At 35.6% G+C, this 20,629-nt stretch overlaps 1 protein-coding gene across 8 annotated transcripts in view; it reads right to left on the reverse strand.

The window, feature by feature from the left end:
• REPS1 (RALBP1 associated Eps domain containing 1) overlaps nucleotides 1-20,629 on the reverse strand; it is an 87,262-nt gene that overhangs the window by 22,215 nt on the left and 44,418 nt on the right. For 7 of the 8 annotated variants that reach the window (XM_073022535.1, XM_008006856.3, XM_008006854.3 and 4 more), the window contains exons 3-9: nucleotides 19,402-19,598; nucleotides 19,131-19,284; nucleotides 18,404-18,528; nucleotides 17,761-17,923; nucleotides 17,423-17,486; nucleotides 15,246-15,400; nucleotides 3,441-3,562 (exon numbers count right to left, since the gene is read on the reverse strand). In XM_073022535.1, the coding sequence (XP_072878636.1) occupies nucleotides 3,441-3,562; nucleotides 15,246-15,400; nucleotides 17,423-17,486; nucleotides 17,761-17,923; nucleotides 18,404-18,528; nucleotides 19,131-19,284; nucleotides 19,402-19,598 (980 nt within the window). The remainder of the gene's footprint in view (nucleotides 1-3,440; nucleotides 3,563-15,245; nucleotides 15,401-17,422; nucleotides 17,487-17,760; nucleotides 17,924-18,403; nucleotides 18,529-19,130; nucleotides 19,285-19,401; nucleotides 19,599-20,629) is intronic. The other variant, XM_008006855.3, reaches the window with a different exon arrangement.

A 20,629-nucleotide genomic window follows, 5' to 3' on the forward strand; every position in this document is an offset into this window, starting at 1 on the left:
TAGACAGAGGAGAGACAAGTCAGCATGATGAGAAAGATGGAGTAAAAGATCACTGGAGAAGATTTAGCAAAGTAATTCAGAGGTTGCACTGCAAGTTGTGTTTCACAGGTTTAACAAAATTCAGTAATTTCTATTTTTCCATCAACATTTTATATTTATTCTGGGTCATCTTGTGAGGTAAGGAGCTTCACAATCAAAAGTATAGTAATGATTTATTGCAATCTCTATGGAAGAGATTTAAAGCCTTACAGAATTAAAATAAAACACAATACAGGAACAAAGTCTAAGTGATATAAATGTCCACCAAGTAAAAATACTAAAGAGGCATGTCTTGACTAAAGAAAGAATAACATCAAATCCCTCTTTGAATATTCAAATGTTAATGTACTGATTTTGTGATCCTAAAGAATCAAAGTTTTGTTCAAAACAAAGCAAGTCAGTGCGACTTGCCAGTGCGACCCCTGAAAGATGATTCTATTATGTACGTGCACATATTTTACACAAATGTATAGATATTTAATAAAATATAATTGAGATAAAATGCAAAGAATTCTGGAATTAATATATGTAGAGCTTATGTCAATCTGTAGCAAGTCAACCCCTGCAATCAGCACTACAAACAGGGCCATGCCAGATCACAAGACAGAACTGCCAATCAGGCACCCCCGCTTCCCCACTCCCTACCCCATGCTAGAAAAATCAGAATGCGGCCACAATGAGAGCAAATCAAGCATCTGAGCATGAGTTATATACAGAAGATGTACTTTGATATGAAATACTACTCTTATAAAAGAGGTACACAAAAAAATATCATACCTCTTAAAACAGGTGGAGTGATAAGTCAATATTAATTATAGTAAATTCCATTTGTTTTGGAGATCTTAGTAATAAAATGGTATAGAATTTTTACATCAAAATTGTATCAAAATTATCATTTAAATCTGATTCTTAAGAATTATCAGTTATCCTCTAAAGAGGAAAAACATCTACACACACACAATGTATACACACAAATATTTACACAAAAGACAAAACTACCCCATAAACCAAAATCCTCTTTGGGAAAGTATACATTTTTATGCTTCAAAGTTCAACTTACTATTTACAATAGTGACATTTAAGTTGAGAAGATATGTAAAAATTAAGTATCAGCAAATGAGCACACTGGTGAAAATTACCTACAAAAATGGCTAATACAATAATTCCACTTTTCCTACAGATTAGTTTTCATACGAAAATTAAGATATTCTGAGAAATACTGATCCATTCAAAGTATTTCATGAATTAAAAATCCCACAATAATTGCTTTTATCATGTGGCATCATTTCAGGAAAGTTACTTATCAATATCTGTTAATATAATTAGTTTTTTCCTCAATAATTATTGTTACAGGGACAGAAAAGGAAGTTTTAAAATCCTAATTATCTAACTGTGGAGAAAAGTTTACAGAAGATTTTTGCCAAAAAGAAGGTATTTACTTGTGTATCTCATTTGGGTGGCATGAAGTTTAACTTAGTTTCACAAGACTGCATGTAAGCTACCTGGAGGACAAAGGGACACTCTTATCATCTTCATACTTAATTTTGAAGGGCTCACAGCTGTGGAACCAAGCTACTGGAATCCCAGTTATGCTGTGCAAACTTGGGCAAGTTACATAACTTCTCTGTGCTTCAGTTTCTCCATCTGTAACATAATATCTACCTCATAAGATTGTTCAGAGAACTAAAGGAGTTAATATACATAAAGAGTTTGTTTTGTACTGTTTTTAAAACAGAACTGACATATCAAAAGTGCTCCATAAAGGTTACAGATTATTAGTGTCATCTCCTATACTGTCTCATCCATAACCACAGATGCTAAATAAATCTATGTTGAAAGATTACTAGTGCTTTGTGGAAGACAATTAAAATGTAATCTAAATTCCATATCCTAACTAGATATTTTTAGAAATACCATTAAATGTCTCAAAATCAATGTTTTATTAACATTTTGATTTTTCACATATAGAAAAAAAATTATGACCTCATTACCAAATACTATAAATAAAACTTGATGGCAATATTTCAGTAGGGAAAAATGCAACTTCTACTATCTGAATTTAGAAGGGACTTCTATCTTTAGTCTCTAATGATCACATATGATTTTATTTAGAATGAACATGGGCTTTAGATTTGAGATGCTTTAGAAAGAATTGTTTTTGTTTACAAACTGATATCAATGGAATAAAAATATTCTTTTAATATATTGGTTTTTTAAAAATGACACAAAATGAATAGACACAGCAAAAACAGTAGTGTCTCAACAACAATTACCTTACTTTCCATAAACCCTCTCTATTAGCAAATTCTTTCAAGGTTTATTCCCTTCATCTAGAAAAGCACTTGTATTAATGGTTTTGCATCCAATGGTAGGATGGATGGTGTGATGTTATAATGTCTCAGACACAAGTATCTTGGCTCCGATTATGTCATAGAGCAGGAAGTAGTATAAAACTACAGTTACTTCTGTTTTCCAACCATCCAAAATCATTAATATCTAGCATGCTCTTCAATCCAGCATTTTTCTGGCTGTAAAGGGCATGCAAAGGACAGAAGCTTAGAACTTCTTCCTGAAAGTGAACAAACTTTTATATATTTATATTTTTAGCATTTCCTACATGCTACAAAAAGAAAAAAAAAATAAGAAAAAAAAACGTAACTTGTTCACAAAGAAAACTGCTCTAATAGGGGCCTAAGCAGGTGTTTTAGGGGAGGCAGGGCCTCAGTTCCTCTTCCCTTATTCTTATCAGTGGCCCTTTTGATGTTTTAGATAATGCAGTTTCAAAGAAATTGGGAAACAGTGCATTTGTCCCAAATTCCATTTTGCATACTGTGCTTGGTCATATATAACACATCTTTAACACATTCAATATGGCTAAACATTCTATATTGAATAAAACTAATTATACAGAGTTTTGGGGTTGTAAAACATACTTTCTTCACATGGAAACTGAATCAGTCACTTCTCTTATCATTTCCAATGCTAAGATCCCAAATGTATTATTACATACCTTGTTTACAGGACTGAGAAGGCAGTGTGACACGGTGGATGTGGCAGTTGACTAAGTATCAAAGGACTTATGTTCAAATCCTAGCTCTTGCCCCTCACTGGGTATGAGATCTTGGCCAAGTCATTTACCTTTTGATGGTTAAACTTTCTAAATCTGCCTCTCTAAACTCACAAGGTATTAATGGGGATAAGTGGTGGAAATCAAATGACAGAATATATACTTTGAAAACCTCGAAAAAGTCACATAATTACAAACATTTATCATAGTATATCTGATATATTCTCTCAATTATGCATGCATGCTGGAAGAGACAGATTGAAATTACCCTCTTTGGAACATCTTACCTTAAAAGAGTTAACTTTTAATGAAAGAAAAGGAAAGCTTTGCTAACCTCACTGCTCTGATTCAGCTCAGGCCATGTCTGGTTTAGTGACGGCATCGATGGTGACTTGCTTGGAGGAGCTTCAGCAGGAGAGCCTGAATAACCTACCTCACCTGGCTGATCCCCAACATCTGCAATTTAAAAATAGAGAAATTCTCTATAAAGACTACACTGTAGTTTATTTTAGGCATATTTACTTATTTTAAAAAAAGCTAACAGATGATTTTCACAAATAGTAATATATAATGTAAATCTCCTTTCCTCATGTTCTCAGAGTGAGCATTTTAACAGACATTACTTATTCCTGCTACTTATGGTCTACCCAAAACCACAGTTTTTCATGAAAATAAAATCTAGTTAGGAATAAAAAGAAGGTTATACATAGTAATATTGCAATAGGTCACATGCTTTAAAATCATTTTCTGGTAATAGAAACAGATTTATACCAGTTTCCCAAAGTGTATTCTCTTCCACGGAATACTAATCAGTAAGGTGGCTTTGAAAAATTAGGTTTTCTGCTCAAGCAAGTTTGGGGAAACAATAATTCTTTGTTGGAGCATCCGTATGCACATTTGTATATTAAGACTTGTGATGTCTCGAAGTAAATAAGCTTTGTTTAAATCAATTTTTTTTCCAGACACACATCCTTTTCATCAAATAAAATTCTTCAGTATTCCCTTGGAATATACTTTGGAAACTGCTGACTTATACTAACTCACTCACATATCCTCTACAAATCTCCCTTGTTAACAAAAAACAGCATATACTTGCAAGGTACACAGCAAAAGAAGAGAGGCCCCATCCACGGGAAAAAAGCAAAGTCAATAAGCCCCGTATGAAACTTAACTTTTATCTAAGCTCACTGGCACTTACAGACTTAACTGAGGTAGTTACAAATCCATTACACTATTTCAAAACGGTTTTTAAAGTATTTTGAGGTCTCATATTCTACTTTTAAGCATAGTTAACCTTAATTTAAAATAACTCTAAATTATGTTTAAAAACAGAAGGAATTTCAAAGGTCACTAAACTCTCATTCCAATTCTTCCAAGCTGGCTTTGAATATAACCCCAGTCAACAGGGAGTACCTAATCGGTTTAGAACTCCTATCAAAAATATCATTTCAATATCATTGTGTCTGACCATAGGCAAGTTGAATAAAACAGCACCTGAGTTTCTCCATCAGAAAGACAGCTGCCATTAAACAGCACTATACTTCAGATTTCTAAATAGACAGCCATATAATACAACCTAGCAATGTATAGCTTTTAACTTTTCAATCTATTCATTAGTAAATCCTTTAAGTTTTAGTGCCTAACATAGGACCTAATACATACGGGCACTCAGGTGTTTACTGAATCAGTTGCCTTGGGTAATGTTTTTTATTTAACTTCATTCTCCTTTACTGTCATTTTCCTAGGACCACAATTAAGTACTGATAGCTGAAAAAGTTCTCCAAATGTCCTTTCTGCTATTGTTACATGCCTCCCTCAAAATATTTCCTTTTTACTTACCTAGATGTTATACCTTTATAATTATACCACATTGCAAGTTCTAATCTGCAGTTCAGAATTGTACTCTGACTAATTTTTGTTTTCTAAGATCAGAAATTATTTCTTTCTTGAGTCCTATATCTTCTCAATAGAAGTGTCTGGGTAGTATAGAGGTAGGAAGACTTCAGATATTATTCTATGAAGACCTCAACTCAAAGTTCTTAGAGAAGAACTTATGAAAAAATTATTTAGGATAAACAGTAGTAGCAAATTCCTCACTGGATAGTTTTCAGTGGGAAAAAAAACATTATGAACCTTTATCCCCAGTGATAACAAAGGGAAAGGGGAATAGTAGCTATAAATTTGACAATTTACTGAAAGTGAAAGTCTACTAGGAGAATAATAAAGAAGTATCTTTAGGGGATTCCCCAAAGCAGGTGAGTATTGAAGAAAATAAATAGAATTAAAACAGTATTAACTACAGGATGACTAATTTTTGAAAGAATTTATTTAAAACAAGATTCTATTACTTCAGTTTTAAATATCAATCTAAGGGCAATCTGGAAGTCCTGGTTGGGCTTTCAAGACCACAGTTCTCATGATTTCATCTACTGACAAATTTAGGGCCAGGCTGTACCACATCCCCACCTCAAGGCAGTTATAATTTGGGACAGATTCTCGAAATATTTCTGGTTCACTGGTACAAAGCTGCAGTGGGTCTAGTTGCTTGAGGCTGTGAAGTGAAATGCTAGTCACCCAAACAATTATACTTTACAGCCATTTCAATAGAGTTATTTTCCTAGAGTTGTAGTCCTCAAACTGTGGACCACAGACTCCTTTCTAAGAGTCCCTTCCCAAGACTCTTTTAGAGATCTGAAAGGTGAAAATTATTCTTGTAATAATGCTTTTCCCATGTTGACATTTGCACTGAATCAAGGCAGTGGCAACAAAATATAGTCATTGTACTCTTCACTTACAGTTATTGTATTTTTTACCCCCCCACATACATAAGCATTAAATTTAAATAAATGAAAATAAATATGTATGCTGATCTCACTTATGAATGTTCATGAAGCAGTACAAATTAATTTTATTAAATCTCAGCCCTAAAAACACATCCTCCTCTATGTGTCAAAATGGGAAATATATACACACAACACTTCTGCTGCATATGAATAGGTACAATGGTTGTCTCACACAAAAGTACTTGTATGATTCAGTTGTAAGCTGAACAAGCCACTTTTTTCATGGAACACCATTTTTCTTGAAAGAAGAGCTGATAATCTATAATAATTCAGACTTGGTTATCGAGCAGGCATTTTCTCAAAAATGAACGAAGTGAGCTTGTCATTTCAAGGAAAGCAATGTTTTCAGTATTTGTTTCCAATGGTTACTAATGACAATGCTGAGGGTTTCAAGGGAAAACTCAAATTTTAGAAAATGTATATCCATGTCCATAATCTCAAGAGCTTCCAGCACTTAAAGGCTTCTTTGATAAGATAGGTTGTGAAATCAGCAAATACACTTTTTAAATATTTTATAATGAAAGATGTCAACATCTGAAAGATGTGTGTAACTCAATGATCTGATATTTTACAAATATCCAATGCATTATGGTATAAAATCAAGTAAAAGTACAAAAAATGCATTAAAGTGGCTTCAGCTTCCACACTGCAAGTAACCTTTAAGAAATTATCATTTGTGCTTTGATGTGGTACCAAAGAATAATTACGTTATCTGAAAAAGCCACGAAATAGTGCTTCCTTTTATTGTGTAAGGCTAGATTTAACTTGGAAACTGTTTTCTCCATAAGGCCAGATAGTAACTATTTTAGGTTTTGTGGCTATAAGGTATCTGTTGCAACAATTCAACTCCACCATTATGGTGCAAAGGCAGTCCTAGACAATTCATAAATAAACGATGAGCACTGCTGTGTTCTAATACAATTTTTATGGACACTGAAATTTGAATTTCATACAATTTTTAATGTGTAATAAAATATTCTTTTGATTTCTTTTCAACAATTAAAAAGAAAAAATTTTCTTGGCTTGTGGGCTAGTCAAAAATGGGCAGTAGGCTGGATCTATCTCACAGGGCTTAGTTTTTAGACCCCTGGTATACCTCAAACAAAACAACATATCCAACAGACAATGCAGAAGCAACTATGACAATTTTGTTGTCTTCTATTAAGACAGATGTAAAAGAAATTCGCAAAAATGTAAAATAATGCCACCCCTTTTATAATTTTTTAATTTTGGAGAATATGGTCATTTTCCTAAAAATATTTATGCCAATAGGTAATGGATTATTGCTTTTTTACATAAAGTAAAAACAAAAATTAATCAGTTTTAATTTCTAATAATGTAAGTATTTGATAGATCTAACCCATGTAAACGAAGACTCTTGGGGTCCACAAATTTTAAGAACGTCTAAAGGGGTCTAAAGATTTAAAAGTTTGTTCCACATTGAAATAAACAACAACGACAACAACAACAAAAACCAACCAAACAAAAAAAGATTTAGAAGTTTGAAAAATTGTTGTCCTAGAAAATCCAAAAATTGTTTCTGGGATAAATTAGCAAAATTACGCATTGCTTCTTTCCTATGTTCTAGAAACCAAGAGTCAGTCTACGGACAACCATTCGGTCTAGAAATAAACTGTACCTCCTTCAACTTTGCTCCATATAAGTACTCCAACAAAGAGCTTCCTGCCCACCCACAAATGTTAGTCTTTAAGACTGTATTTTTCCGGAGGCAGGGGTGTAGTTTTACTCTTACCTGATGCAGTGTTCCAACCTAGCCTCCTGCTGGAACACTGTGTCAACCCTGCCTCCCTCCTGTGGGTTCTGCTCTGCCCCTGACATCATCAGAGCATCAGGGCTGAAAAAGAAGAGCATGAGCCTAAATTATTCGTTAAAGTTAACCCCAAATGGGCTGTTACGCAAAAAGTATTTCCACGTATAAAAGTGTGTCTGAAAGAGACAACCCAGTATGATCACACTGACCTACGGCTTATTCTACATTTATTCTAACTTTGCAAACACTAGAAGAAGTTTCACCTCTCTATCCTTTCAAAGAATCTGGAAAGTTCCCAGATTCAATTCAGTACAGTCTACCTGCTAAACAACCTCTTTCTCAGAGCTTTGGTTTTATTCTAGCTTTGTAACCTACACATCCTAAATTTCTCTTATATTCTTAGTATTATACTTGATATACTAAAAAATTGTCTCAAAAGTGCTGGCTGTTATTAATCTTACAGAAATATATATACTCCCTTAAAGTCTTACAGTTTAAAACTTACTTTGCCTTCAAGCAGCAAACAAATCTAGGAATTTATTCAGTAACGAACGTTCAATGTTCCAACCTCATTTAATAATTTCATCAAGGCAGAAATAACTTATTTGAAGACTATTATTCTTGTAAGAAAAAAATATGTAAAATGAAAAACAATCAAGTGTTCATGACTTTTAAGTCTTCAAGGAAAACTACAAATGGTAACTTTCATTCATATTTAAAAGACCGTGTAAGAAAAAACTATGTAAAATGAAAAACAATCAAGTGTTCATGACTTTTAAGTCTTCAAGGAAAACTACAAATGGTAACTTTTTCATTCATATTTAAAAGACAGGCATAAGCAATGCATATGTAGAAAGATAAAATTTAAGATATGCTTTTTTTATTGAATGATATTATATGCATCAAAAAACTAGTAAGTTCTATTTCCAAAATGAACTCTACTTTTCCCTAACACTTCACAAAATGGAAACTTAGTAAGCAGACCTTAAGAGGGTTTATGCAACTTATTCAATAAAACTACCTTAAAAGAGGGTCTATGTAGAAGACTAATTGTTTTCAATTAAAACCAAAGGTTTAAAAAAACCAAAGTAAAAATGTGTCCAATAAGGTTTGAAAAGAAACAAAAGATTCACCCAGAATTCTTATTAAACTGAACTTGCTGACTTTTTACAGCATTGATCAACATTTGACAGTACTGATCAACATCTGACTCAACTATTATAGTTCAAAGAATATTACCTACAATATATAGGAGGTTCCCATTATCCAAAGAAAGCTAAACATGGGGAAAAAATCCATTTAAAGTTAATAGTTTCAAAATAAATACTAAAATTTCATAAAGAGGAAAACAGTTAATTGGAGCTTTATCTTAAAAACTTACAGAGAAAATAGTGGAAATAGAGTATAAAGAACAAAGAATGAGAGATAAAGTGGTGGCTCATGCCTGTAATCCCCACACTTTGGGATTGGGAGGCCGAGGTGGGCGCTTCACGAGGTCAGAAGTTCAAGACCAGCCTGGCCAACATGGTGAAACCCCGTCTCTACTAAAAATACAAAAATTAGCATGCCTGTAATCCCAGCTACTCGGGAGGCTGAGGCAGGAGAATTGCTTGAACCCGGGAGGGGAAAGTTGCAGTGAGCCAAGATCGCGCCACAGCACTCCAGCCTGGGCGACAGAGCAAGACTCCATCTCGGTGGGGAAGGTGTGGGCGGGGAGAAACATGTTACTTTTTTGGGGGGTATAATTTGGTAGCAAAATTAAAAAGCACTAATTGAGTCAGTGAACATTTACTGAAGGCCTATGGGGTTCCAGGCTCTCGAGACCCAGTACTGAGTAAGACAAGGGTCCCATTCCCATGGAGTTCTCCTTCTAACAGAGGAAGACAGAGACGTTCATCTTTCATTCACTTTTGACTTTCATAGCACAATTGCAAAGGAAAAAGGTCACTTCTACAAAAAAATAATTGTAAGTATCATTAATTACTCCCAAGGATACTTACTAATCTGCTGAATTTGAAATCATAATCCTTTTTTTTTTTAGAGACAGGGTCTCGCTTTGTCACCCAGGCTAAAGTGCAGTGGTGCGATCACAGCTTACTGTAACCTTGAATTCCTGGCCTCAAGTGATCCTCCCACCTTGGCCTAGCAAAATGCTTCTGGGAGCCATTGTGCCTGGCCCAAACCATAACCTTTTAAAGCCCCTACTATTGTTATTGCCCTCATAGAGTTTTTGCCCTTCAAGTATCATCTGCCCTTGCTTGTCAATGTCTTTGTCAGGATTTGAGTTCTATTTACTTCGACCGAGTTCATTAAATGGTATATCTTTACTAATATCTGTAATTCAACTGTACTGATTTATGAGCTACAATACCCAAATATCTGGAAAGAAATGACACATGACAGAGAGACACAGCAGGGGAGGCGGGGAGACAGACAGCGACAGAGTATGTCTGGGGGGCAGGGGTGGTTTGAGAAGTAATTTCTTAATTAGAAAGCTAATGATAAGCATTAGTGCATATTTTCATTATTTTTTCTTCTGCAACTAAGGGTACCTGAATAATGAATTTTCAAAAACAAAGATTCCAGGTTATTTGTATAAAACAAAGATATACATATAATCATGTTCACTGCAGCAGTGTTTTAAAGATAAAGCCAGAAAACAACCCCAAAATCCATCAATAAGAAACTGGTTAAAGCACATCATATTATGGAATACTTTGAATCATAAATGTGATGGCTCCATATATTATTGTATCGGAACATTTTCACACTGCTGATAAAGACATATGAAGACTGGGCAATTTACAAAAGAAAGAGGTTTAACGGACTTACAGTTCCACATGGCTGCGGAAGACTTCACAATCATAGTAGAAGGCAAGGAGGAGCAAGTCACATCTTATATGGACGGCAGGAGGCAAAGAGAGAGCTTGTGTAGGGAAACTCCCTTTATAATACCATCAGATCTCGTGAGACTATTTACTATCACAAGAACAGCATGGGAAAGACCTGCCCCCATGATTCAATTACCTCCCACTGGGTCCCTTCCACAAACCTGAGAATTCAAGATGAGATTTGGGTGGGGACACAGCCAAACCATATCAATTGTAAAGTACAAAGATGTCCAACATTGTAAGAAAAAAAAAAAAAAAAAAAGGATGTGTAGTATGATTACATCTGCATAAACACCAATACCTGTGTGTAGGTTTTTATATATATGTTAAAAATTTCTGGATGAATATGAGAAACTCTTAACAGTGATTTACTTACACAAAGGGTAGTCTCAAATCTGAATTTATGTGGATTTCTAGTAAACTATTCATGGAAAGTCTCATGTGCCTTCTTTTCTCTGGCTTAAAAAAAAAAATTCATGTTGGAAGTACTTCTTAGAGTTTGTAGATCCATGCAACGCAGTCTATAAACAACAATGAAACATCTGCCCAAATCTACTGTGTAAAGTAGTGATCATGCGGAAGGAGATGGATACAGGGAAGCACACATCCCTTTCCTTCTTTCAGCATCTCAGAGATTGGCGAGTTGCACATGTGAGCAGTGTGGTGTAGAGGTAGAAAACAGTTAAAACTCATTGGCTCAGTCATTTAATCATTTCAACAATGTGAATGTCTATTCCTGTACTCAATTTGCACCTTGCTAGGCACTGAGATATAATGAACAAAACTGATCCAGTTCCTACCTTCCTAGAAGGCTCTAGTTTAGTTTGAGAGAAAGATATGTATCAAACAATCACAGAAGTACATCAAAATTGCAACTGTGCTTTGCAAAGGAGAAGATTCTTTAGACATTAAAATGTATAGTACCTCAATGTGTTTGTGGCAGGCCACCTTAATCTTTTTTTTTTTAAAGAAGACAAACACTCTTAAAAAGCTAAATATTCTTTAATTCAGTTTCAGAAAGCTCTTTCTGCAGATGAATTTTGTATGCTTTCCTTTGTAAGACAACAAAAATCAAGTTTCCCTTTCTATTTATTTTAGTTGCCAAATTCAGTGCTGATGTTACTAAATATTCTAACTCAGGTCGACAGAAGTACTTCTACCTATAATCCTTAGTAGTTCTATTTTATCTATGATTTAACCCTGCATACCTGTTCAAGTAATTTTGGAAAAAAATGCACATTTACCCCACCCAGTCTGCATGCCTATAGAAAGCCTAGCATGTTACTCCAAGGAGCTATAACTCAAGTGACCACTGCTCACCATCTATTTGCCTCTAACAGTTAAACTTTAAGTACAGAATATTTGTGGAACTAATGTTTTAGTATGTCCCAACATCATAAACCTAGGATAACAAATCGCTATATTTTCAAAGGTAGAAAAATGTCAAGAAAAATACCTTCCTTTGAAAATGGCACACATGTAGAATTCATCCAATATTAGTGCAGTGCCTGGCAAAGTGGTATGTTTTAAGCATACTACAATAAATAGGATACGTTTCCCTTATTTCAAGGAATTCAGAGTATAGTGATAGGAAGGCGGAAAAAAAACCAGGATTTAGTGTGGTATGTTTCAGTAATTAGCATGTAGAAAATGCCATAAGAGATCAGAAATGAGATAAACTACCTCTGCCTATAGTCAGAAAGGCTCCACAGAGGAATACTTACAATAAATTCTAATGTCAGCCAAAAGAAACTATTTGAGTATGACCCTCTTAACCCTGACCTTTTAAAAACACAGCTATTTTTTCTTTTTGTTTTTTTTTGGGGGATGGAGTCTCGCTCTGTCCCCCAGGCTGGAGTGCAGTGGCGCAATCTCAGCTCACTGCAAGCTCCACCTCCCAGGTTCATGCCATGATCCTGCCTCAGTCTCCCGAGTAGCTGGAACCACAGGCACCCACCACCATGCCCGGCTAATTTTTTTTTGTATTTTTAGTAGACGGGGTTTCACTGTATTAGCCAGGATGGGCTCGATCTCCTGACCTCGTGATCCACCTGCCTTGGCCTCCCAAAGTGCTGGGAATACAGGCGTGAGCCACCGCGCCCAGCCAAAACACAGCTATTTTTATAATTTTTTTTTTTTTTTTTTTAGACAGTCTCACTCTGTCACCCAGGCTGGAATGCAGTAGTGCGATCTTGGCTCACTGCAACCTCTACCTCCAGGGTTCAAGCAATTCTCCTGCCTCAGCTTCCCAAGTAGCTGGGACTACAGGTGCACACACACCACCACATCCGGCTAATTTTTTTTTATAATGATTTTTACGGATACTGACTGACCCACAGAGTCGCAAAACAATTTCTATACTCGAAGGACCTTTTGTCATGTGAATCTCAGGTTTATGATAGGTGGGGAAAAAATGATAATTTGTATTACATCACCCCAGAATCAACAGAATTCCAAAATTTATCATTTGTAAATATGAAAAGCAGATCTGAATGTAATACCGTGTGATCCAAATGTTTATAATAAATTTGGTGAGAAAACCATATGCTGTGAGGGGAAAAAAAAACTATCTGGGTCTCTGATAGTTTCAAAATTATATTTAGGGCAACAGTACATAGATACATACAGGCAATAAAATCAGTCTGTCTTTTAAACAGATCTAATGGGTGTAAAATTAGACAAAAAGATAAATGCCCAGAAAAAAACTTCCTGGACCATCAACCTTATAGATCAAATTTACAAAGAACTTGATTTTTATTTAAATTAAATAAAGGAAAAAGAAACTCAATAAATGTATGCAAAAGCCAGATTCACTGACAAATATAGCAGACAACAGAATCAGATAAGCCTCTACAAAATCACCTACAAGACATTAAACTTCATTTAAATTAGTTTCTTGTATTATTGTGCTGTCGGTTTTCAAAGGCTTGAAGTCATATAAAAGCTCTAGGTGCAAGTCCAATTTCTAAATCAATGATACTGAAAGTGTGAAGTTACCACATTTTCTTCTCTCTTTTGGTTGCTATCATAGGTGTTTAACAAAGAAGTTGTTTTTATTTCTTAAGTAGGTAAATCAAAGTACTTTGAATCAAAATTACCTAATAAAGATACTAAGCTTTCAGCTCAAGTTAGAGGCTGATGCTTCACAACTACCTGAAATAATCCCCAAATTGCTAGGATTATCATAGAAAAATGTGCTTAAGAAATTAAAATCAATGCCATATTTTTAGAATCAACCTATTGGTTGATAAAAGGTCAGTGTACAAGTCAGGTCCTGAAATGTGAATGGCATCAAATCCACATTTCAGGTGGAGAAACAGAAGGGAAAAATACAGTAAATGATTAGAACTTGCCCAAGGTCACAGGCGAAATTAGCAAAACTAGAAGCACATTCAGATTATTGACTCCAAGGAGACTGTTCTCTTTGTGACAGTAATTTCATGCATCTCATTCCTTCTGTGTAATTTAGACAACTAAGTCAGACATGTATATTTTTAGGTTAAAGAGATGCTGCCTGATAGAAAAATGCCCTTTTGAGAGCCAAATTCTATTTGAACTTCCCTTTTAAAAGTATCAAATTCTTTCCATCATCACATCCAAATGAGAATTTAGAAACACTGAAGACAATAATTTATTTTAATTAGGCTCATTACGAATTAAACATTAGATTTCCTTTTATTCACTCAGAATTTAAGAAAAATGTACTAATTTTTAGCCCTTGATATTCTTTTCCTTTTTAAAGAAAGGTCCAGGCCAGACACGGTGGCTCACGCCTGTAATCCCAGCACTTTGGGAGGCCGAGGCAGGCAGATCATGAGGTCAAGAGATACAGACCATCCTGGCCAACGTGGTAAAACCCCGTCTCTACTAAAAATACAAAAATTTGCTGGGCATGGTGGCGTGTGCCTGTAGTCCCAGCTACTCAGGAGGCTGAGGCAGGAGAATCGCTTGAACCCGGGAGGTGGAAACTGCAGTGAGCCGAGATCATGCCACTGCACTCCAGCCTGGTGACAGAATGAGACTCCGTCTCAAAAAAAAAAAAAAAAAAAAAAAAAAAAAAAAAAAAAAAAAAGAGAAGGAAGAAAGAAAGAAAGGTCCCAATAAATACGAGCATTTAGCATTCTTGTTAACAACACAGCATTCTCCAAAATCAAACACAAAAACTCCAGATTTCTTTGAGTCTGCAGAAGAGAGCTTGGCATTTTAAAGAAAAACACTCACAACTGTAAAGGTCTAACGATGAACCAGGTAATTTCCCTTCAACAAATTAAGACGTATTAAAGAGAAAAATGTTTATAATGAAGATGGGTTACTTTACCCACTTGAGACAATATTTATCACAATTAAAGGATAGCAAAATAACAAGACACTGAAATGCTCTTCAAATCTCGGCAAGCCACAAATATAAAGGTAAAATAGTGGTATATATTACTTATCTTTATCTTTAAAAGTAGACTGAATAAGACAAATCCAAGTTTGGCTCATACATCCTATTCTGATGACAAATCAATGTACACTTGATGAAATACCTTGGCTATTAAGCTCTGGTTAACCTCTATCTTGATTTTTCTTTCAGAATCAAGCATGATGTTTATCAAGGCATGCAAACAGCTCTCTTTAGCTCCCAGTCTTACCTGCTGAATCTTCCAAATCAATCAGTTTGGGCATTAAGCTTTCAGGAAGTTTTTCTGGTAAATCATAGCCATTCTTCCTAGCAACCACCAGATGAAAAGCAGCACAAAACTCATCCAGTGTCAATGCACCATCTTTATCAAAGTCTGAGAGTTCCCTAGAAGATAAGTTTATTGTGAATATAATCACATTCCGCTTTGGATCCTTTCATTTCTCAAAAAGAAGCAAGAGAAATATTTTCCATGAGAAAGTGCAAAACCTCAGTAATTATAAAAATCCCATACACGGAAAGATGTGTAATACAGCAAATGTAGCAAAATGTTACCTGCAGAATCTAGGTGGTAGTATATGAGGGTTTATGGTACTATTAAGCTTTCCTGTGTGTTTGAAATTCTCTAAAAAGTGGCCCCAATAATTAAGGTCATCAAAAAGAATGACCTGTAACTCACATGCATTTTTAGAAGGCACATGTAATAAATTAGTGACATTTTTTAAAAGTTTGCTTTTATGTTATCAAAATTCACCATGTATGTACTTTATTTTTTGTTTACATTTTTTTGAGATGGAGTCTTGCTCTGTCGCCCAGCCTGGAGTGCAGTGGCATGAGCTTTGGCTCACTGCAACCTCCACCTCCTGCCTCAGCTTCCTGAGTAGCTGGGATTACGGACACACGCCACCATGCCCGACTAATTTTGGCCAGGCTGGTCTCAAACTCCTGACCTCATGTGATCCACCTGCCTCAGGCTCCTAAAGTGCTGGGATTACAAGCGTGAGCCACTGCGCCCGGCCAACATGTACATACTTTAAATCACTGAGTAGAACTGTAAGGCTTAAAACAGAAATACAGCCACTCCACCTTGCTGTCTATGCCCTTTCCTAGATACACAGACAACCACTTTTGTCTTGATTGCCTTAAACTATAAATAGCATGCATATATTACTAGTTTTTGAGTTTTCAGTTTTAGGTGTTATCTACCTACCTTGTACTAAGCACTCTATGCTTGTACTAAGTATACCTTGTATTAAGCACTCTATGCTACCAAAAACCTATTAAAAATGATTTAGAATATAGAGAAATACATTGATACACACTGAAATTAACATTTATGTTTATTTGATAATCATTTTTTACTTATTTTTGAGACAGAGTCTCACTCTGTTGCCCAGGCTACAGTGCTGTGGTATGATCTCAGCTCACTGCAAACTCTGCCTCCTGGACTCAAGCAATCCTCCCATGTAAGCCTCCCAAGTATCCAGGACTACAGGCTTGCACCACCACACCTTGCTAATTTTTTAATTTTTTGTAGAGACGGGGTTTCATCATGTTGCTCAGGTTGGTCTTGAACTCCTGGGCTCAAGCAATCTGCCTGCCTCGGCTTCCCAAAGTGCTGGAATTACAGGCGTGAACCACAACTCCCAGCCTGTGTTTTCTGTTTGCTTTTGTTTTTTTGAGACAGAGTCTCGTTCTGTCACCTTGGCTGGAGTGAAGTGGCGTGATCTTGGCTCACTGAAACCTCCACCTCCTGGGTTCAAGCGATTCTCGTGCCTCAGCCTCCCCAGTAGTCGGGATTACAGGCATGTGCCACCATGCCCGGCTAATTTTTTTGTAGAGACAGGGTTTCGCCGTGTTGCCCAGGATGGTCTCAAACTCCTGAGTTCAGGCAGTTCGCCTGCCTCGGCCTCCCAAAGTGCTAAGATAACAGGCATGAGCCACTGTGCTCGGCCCCCGCCTGTTTTTATAAAGTAATTTGTGATTACACATTGTGTTCTAATGGCCAATTCCAACCATATTCCAACACAGCTATTCTTAAGTCTCTGGTTAAATGGAAGCTAACACCATTCCTAAAGTTATGGCATGGTATAGGACTTAACTAAACTTGATAAAACACCAATGGGATAAATATAACCATGTATGTGCAAACTAACTTTTATCTCATGCAACAAAAAGACAGCTGATACAGCTTAAAGAATTTTAGCTCTTTACAAAGAACTACTGTATCAGTATCACTTATTTCTTTTCTGCAGAATGAGAGAGAAGCTGGCTATTGTAAGGAAATACTGAGTTCTTTGACAGCATTCTTGAAGGGTTAGTTGTTTATTTTTTAAGGCTCTAAAATCTATCTGCTAGAAACTCCTTGGAAACAACCCAGTCACCCAACTAATGATATACCACACTTACCAAATATGAGAAAGTTCAAGAATAGGAAGTTTTGATTTTGTAAAAAACTCTTTAGCTGCAGATCCTGAAATATTAAAACAGTGTTGTTTAATGTTATTCTGAACTTACGGATCCACCAACAGAATGTAAGAGTCTTAGACTTTTTTAACTGGGAAAAGATATTTTTAATATGTGAATATGTCATGTTTTTGGCTCCCAGTGATTTTAAATTCTTTAGACAAATAATCTGATAATTATTTTATAATTAAAATCTATGACCAATAAAACAGTATCTTTGAGATTATGAAATTGAGACTGTCCTGTCCCATCTAGAAGAACTTCTGTTTTCAACAACTCACCTGGAATAAATCCGTTTAGATCAGGCTGAATGGTTTTAAACTGATTTACATAATACTGTCTTTGTTCATCTGTTATTTTCCAGGGATCATCATAACTACTGGATTGCCTACGAATTTCAATGGCAGATGTAGCTGATGCTACAGTTCGTACTGTTGTCTGGTCCTGTAATGAAACATTTTTTCCTCAGTACAGTATCTACCTACATGATTATATGGACCAAGATTGCTAGGTTATTTATCTTTGAAAATAAAACTTGCTTTTTGTGGATATTTAAAATGTAAAACCACATATCTGTTAGTCAGATTATTGGATATGTTTTTGCACAATGATTATAGAAATGAGTAGAATGACAGCAATTATGCAAGCAACAGAGAGTTATGAAAATGTGCTAAGAAAGCCAAGCAAATATATTTCCAGATGCAGAAACCTTTCAAAACTTCACTAGGAAATCAGAAACTGAAATAAAATCAGCTGAAACATTCCAATGATAACAGATTTGAAATGCACAGAGCAGAATTTTGCTTTTAAATAAATGAATGGATTTGCATTTATAAAATCTGCAACAGCAAAATATAAAAATGATGACTGGAGCAATACTCTGAATGAAGCAAATAAAAATGCAATACCAATAAAATGTCACACCTGGACAGAAGCAGGATGCATGGTTAAAAGAGTACTGGTTGGTGGAGTATCTGCAAAACTGACCCAGTTTTCTTGAGGTGGAGGTGGGGAATGCCCTGACCACACTGCATCACCAGCAGAAGAACCTATAAGGAGAATGGGTAAACATGCTGACTCATGTTTGAGGAAAAAACTTAAGTTATCAGGAAGTTTTCTTTCAAACTCTTACTCTGAAGAAATCTAACAATTTCCAAAATGGAATCTTTTCTGTTCAATTAGAAATTATACCTCATTTAAATATCTTCAATTATTTTGTGCTCTCCTTGTCAATAAAATTTATGTAATTTATACATAATATTGTGGGAAATAATTATTCATTTTACCTTTAGAGAATCTGGTATCTATAAATGTGTCTAAGCATCATAGATACACATAAATGCAATTACCACTTTTCAAAGCAATGTATCCACTTATAAATCTTCATAGTTGGCTTTTGCTTTTATTTAACTTAACTTACAATTAAAAACTGTCTTGAAGGCAACTCCTGAAGGAATATTATCAAGTTTCCTTCAATTTACAACCCTAAATAATTGTTATTTTTAAAAAATCTCTAAGCCAGGTTCTGTGGCACAAGCCTATAATCCCCACCTACTCAGGAGGCTGAGGCAGGAGGATCATTTGAACCCAGGAGTGCAAGACCAGCCTGGGCAACACAATGACACACTCTAATCAATAAATCTCTAAATACCTGATTGTGCTTCACCAAAGGGAGACCAAAATGGCCCAGGTCCCGCAAGAGGCCTGTCACTATTCCCACCACTGGGATGACGGCTGTGCTTCCTCCATGTGTGTGGAGAAGTTGGTGGGGATTGCTGTGGTGAAACTACTGGGGAGGCAGGTTCCTAGAAAAGAACAATATTTTAAAATTGTAACATGTTAATTATTAAGCTACCAATAAATGTTTTAGTGAAGCATTTGCACAGGGCATCAACTGCTAATATTTACATGCATGTGATTACCTGTGCATCTGCAGATGTACGAGGCTGAACCGTATCATGGCTTACGGATCCCTTTTTCACTTGCCCCCTGCCAGGTGGTGGGGGAATTACACCAGAATATGACCCTTGATTTTCAGAATCTGAAGAATATGAGGCTGCATGGCGAGATTCCTGTTCATTTTTTGAAGCAACAAATCTTGGCAGAGGAAGGTCCTTTACTGTTAACCACAAAATAATCATTACTTTAAAATAAAAAAGGACATATATATTAAAAATTAAAGGCAAGAATTAGATATCAGAATTTTTGTAACAATGTATACAGAAACAAAAGGCACAAAATGTCTATCACCACAAAATATGGACCATAATCTCCCTTACATTATTTAGGGAGACTCTTACCTAGAAAGAAGTAATAAAACCAAATTGTCCTTCTAGTGAGTGATAACAATGGCTATATCAAATGTCTATGTATGTTTAGCCCTACACTTGTCATTGAACACTTATTTCACCTCGTAACCACAGTACGCCTGCAAAGTCCCTATTTACAGAAAAGAAAACTGAGGTTTCATGATGGCAAGGTCATGCTCGTAGTAACTGACAGGACCTAAACCTAGGTCAGTCAGACCCCAAAGCCTAGGCTGCTTCTACTCACACTGGGTCTTTAAAGTAAGCTTTTAGACCTCTAAGTAAAACACAGAATATGTCACTAAGTCTGAGACTAGATTTAGAAATTTTCATGGCAGAAATTCCTAAAAATAACTTACTGTTCACCTACCAAAAACATGGTACACAGTATTCTAGTCTACATTCAATTTTAAATAGAGGAGAAAGGGGAAGGACTGAAAAACTGTTTGCAGGTAAAATCATAAGTGATACTTTTAGACCAGAAAAAATACAGCTACAGAATCATTTCAGAGGAAAGTGTACTTACCTCCATTATATGATTACCTCTGTCTCTCTTTAGAACCTCCATATGAAGGAGGCAAACTATTAAGCTTATTCAATATACATGTAAAAGAATTCAAAATTACCTGAAAAGAATGTAAACTCCCAACACTAGAAGATGTGTGGCACACTAGAGGTCCACAATGAAAACCTCCGCTGACCAATAAACTAAACTGGTACTTCAAACTATTTCTACAAATTCTGATATTTACAGAATTTTACAGCAATTTTTCTGTACAGATTATTTTAAAAATCTTAATTTTTCTCTTTCCCTTTTACTCTATGAAAACGAAAGAACCCTCTG

The sequence above is a fragment of the Chlorocebus sabaeus genome, chromosome 13, assembly GCF_047675955.1.
Source record: "Chlorocebus sabaeus isolate Y175 chromosome 13, mChlSab1.0.hap1, whole genome shotgun sequence".
NCBI classification, from domain to species: domain Eukaryota; kingdom Metazoa; phylum Chordata; class Mammalia; order Primates; family Cercopithecidae; genus Chlorocebus; species Chlorocebus sabaeus.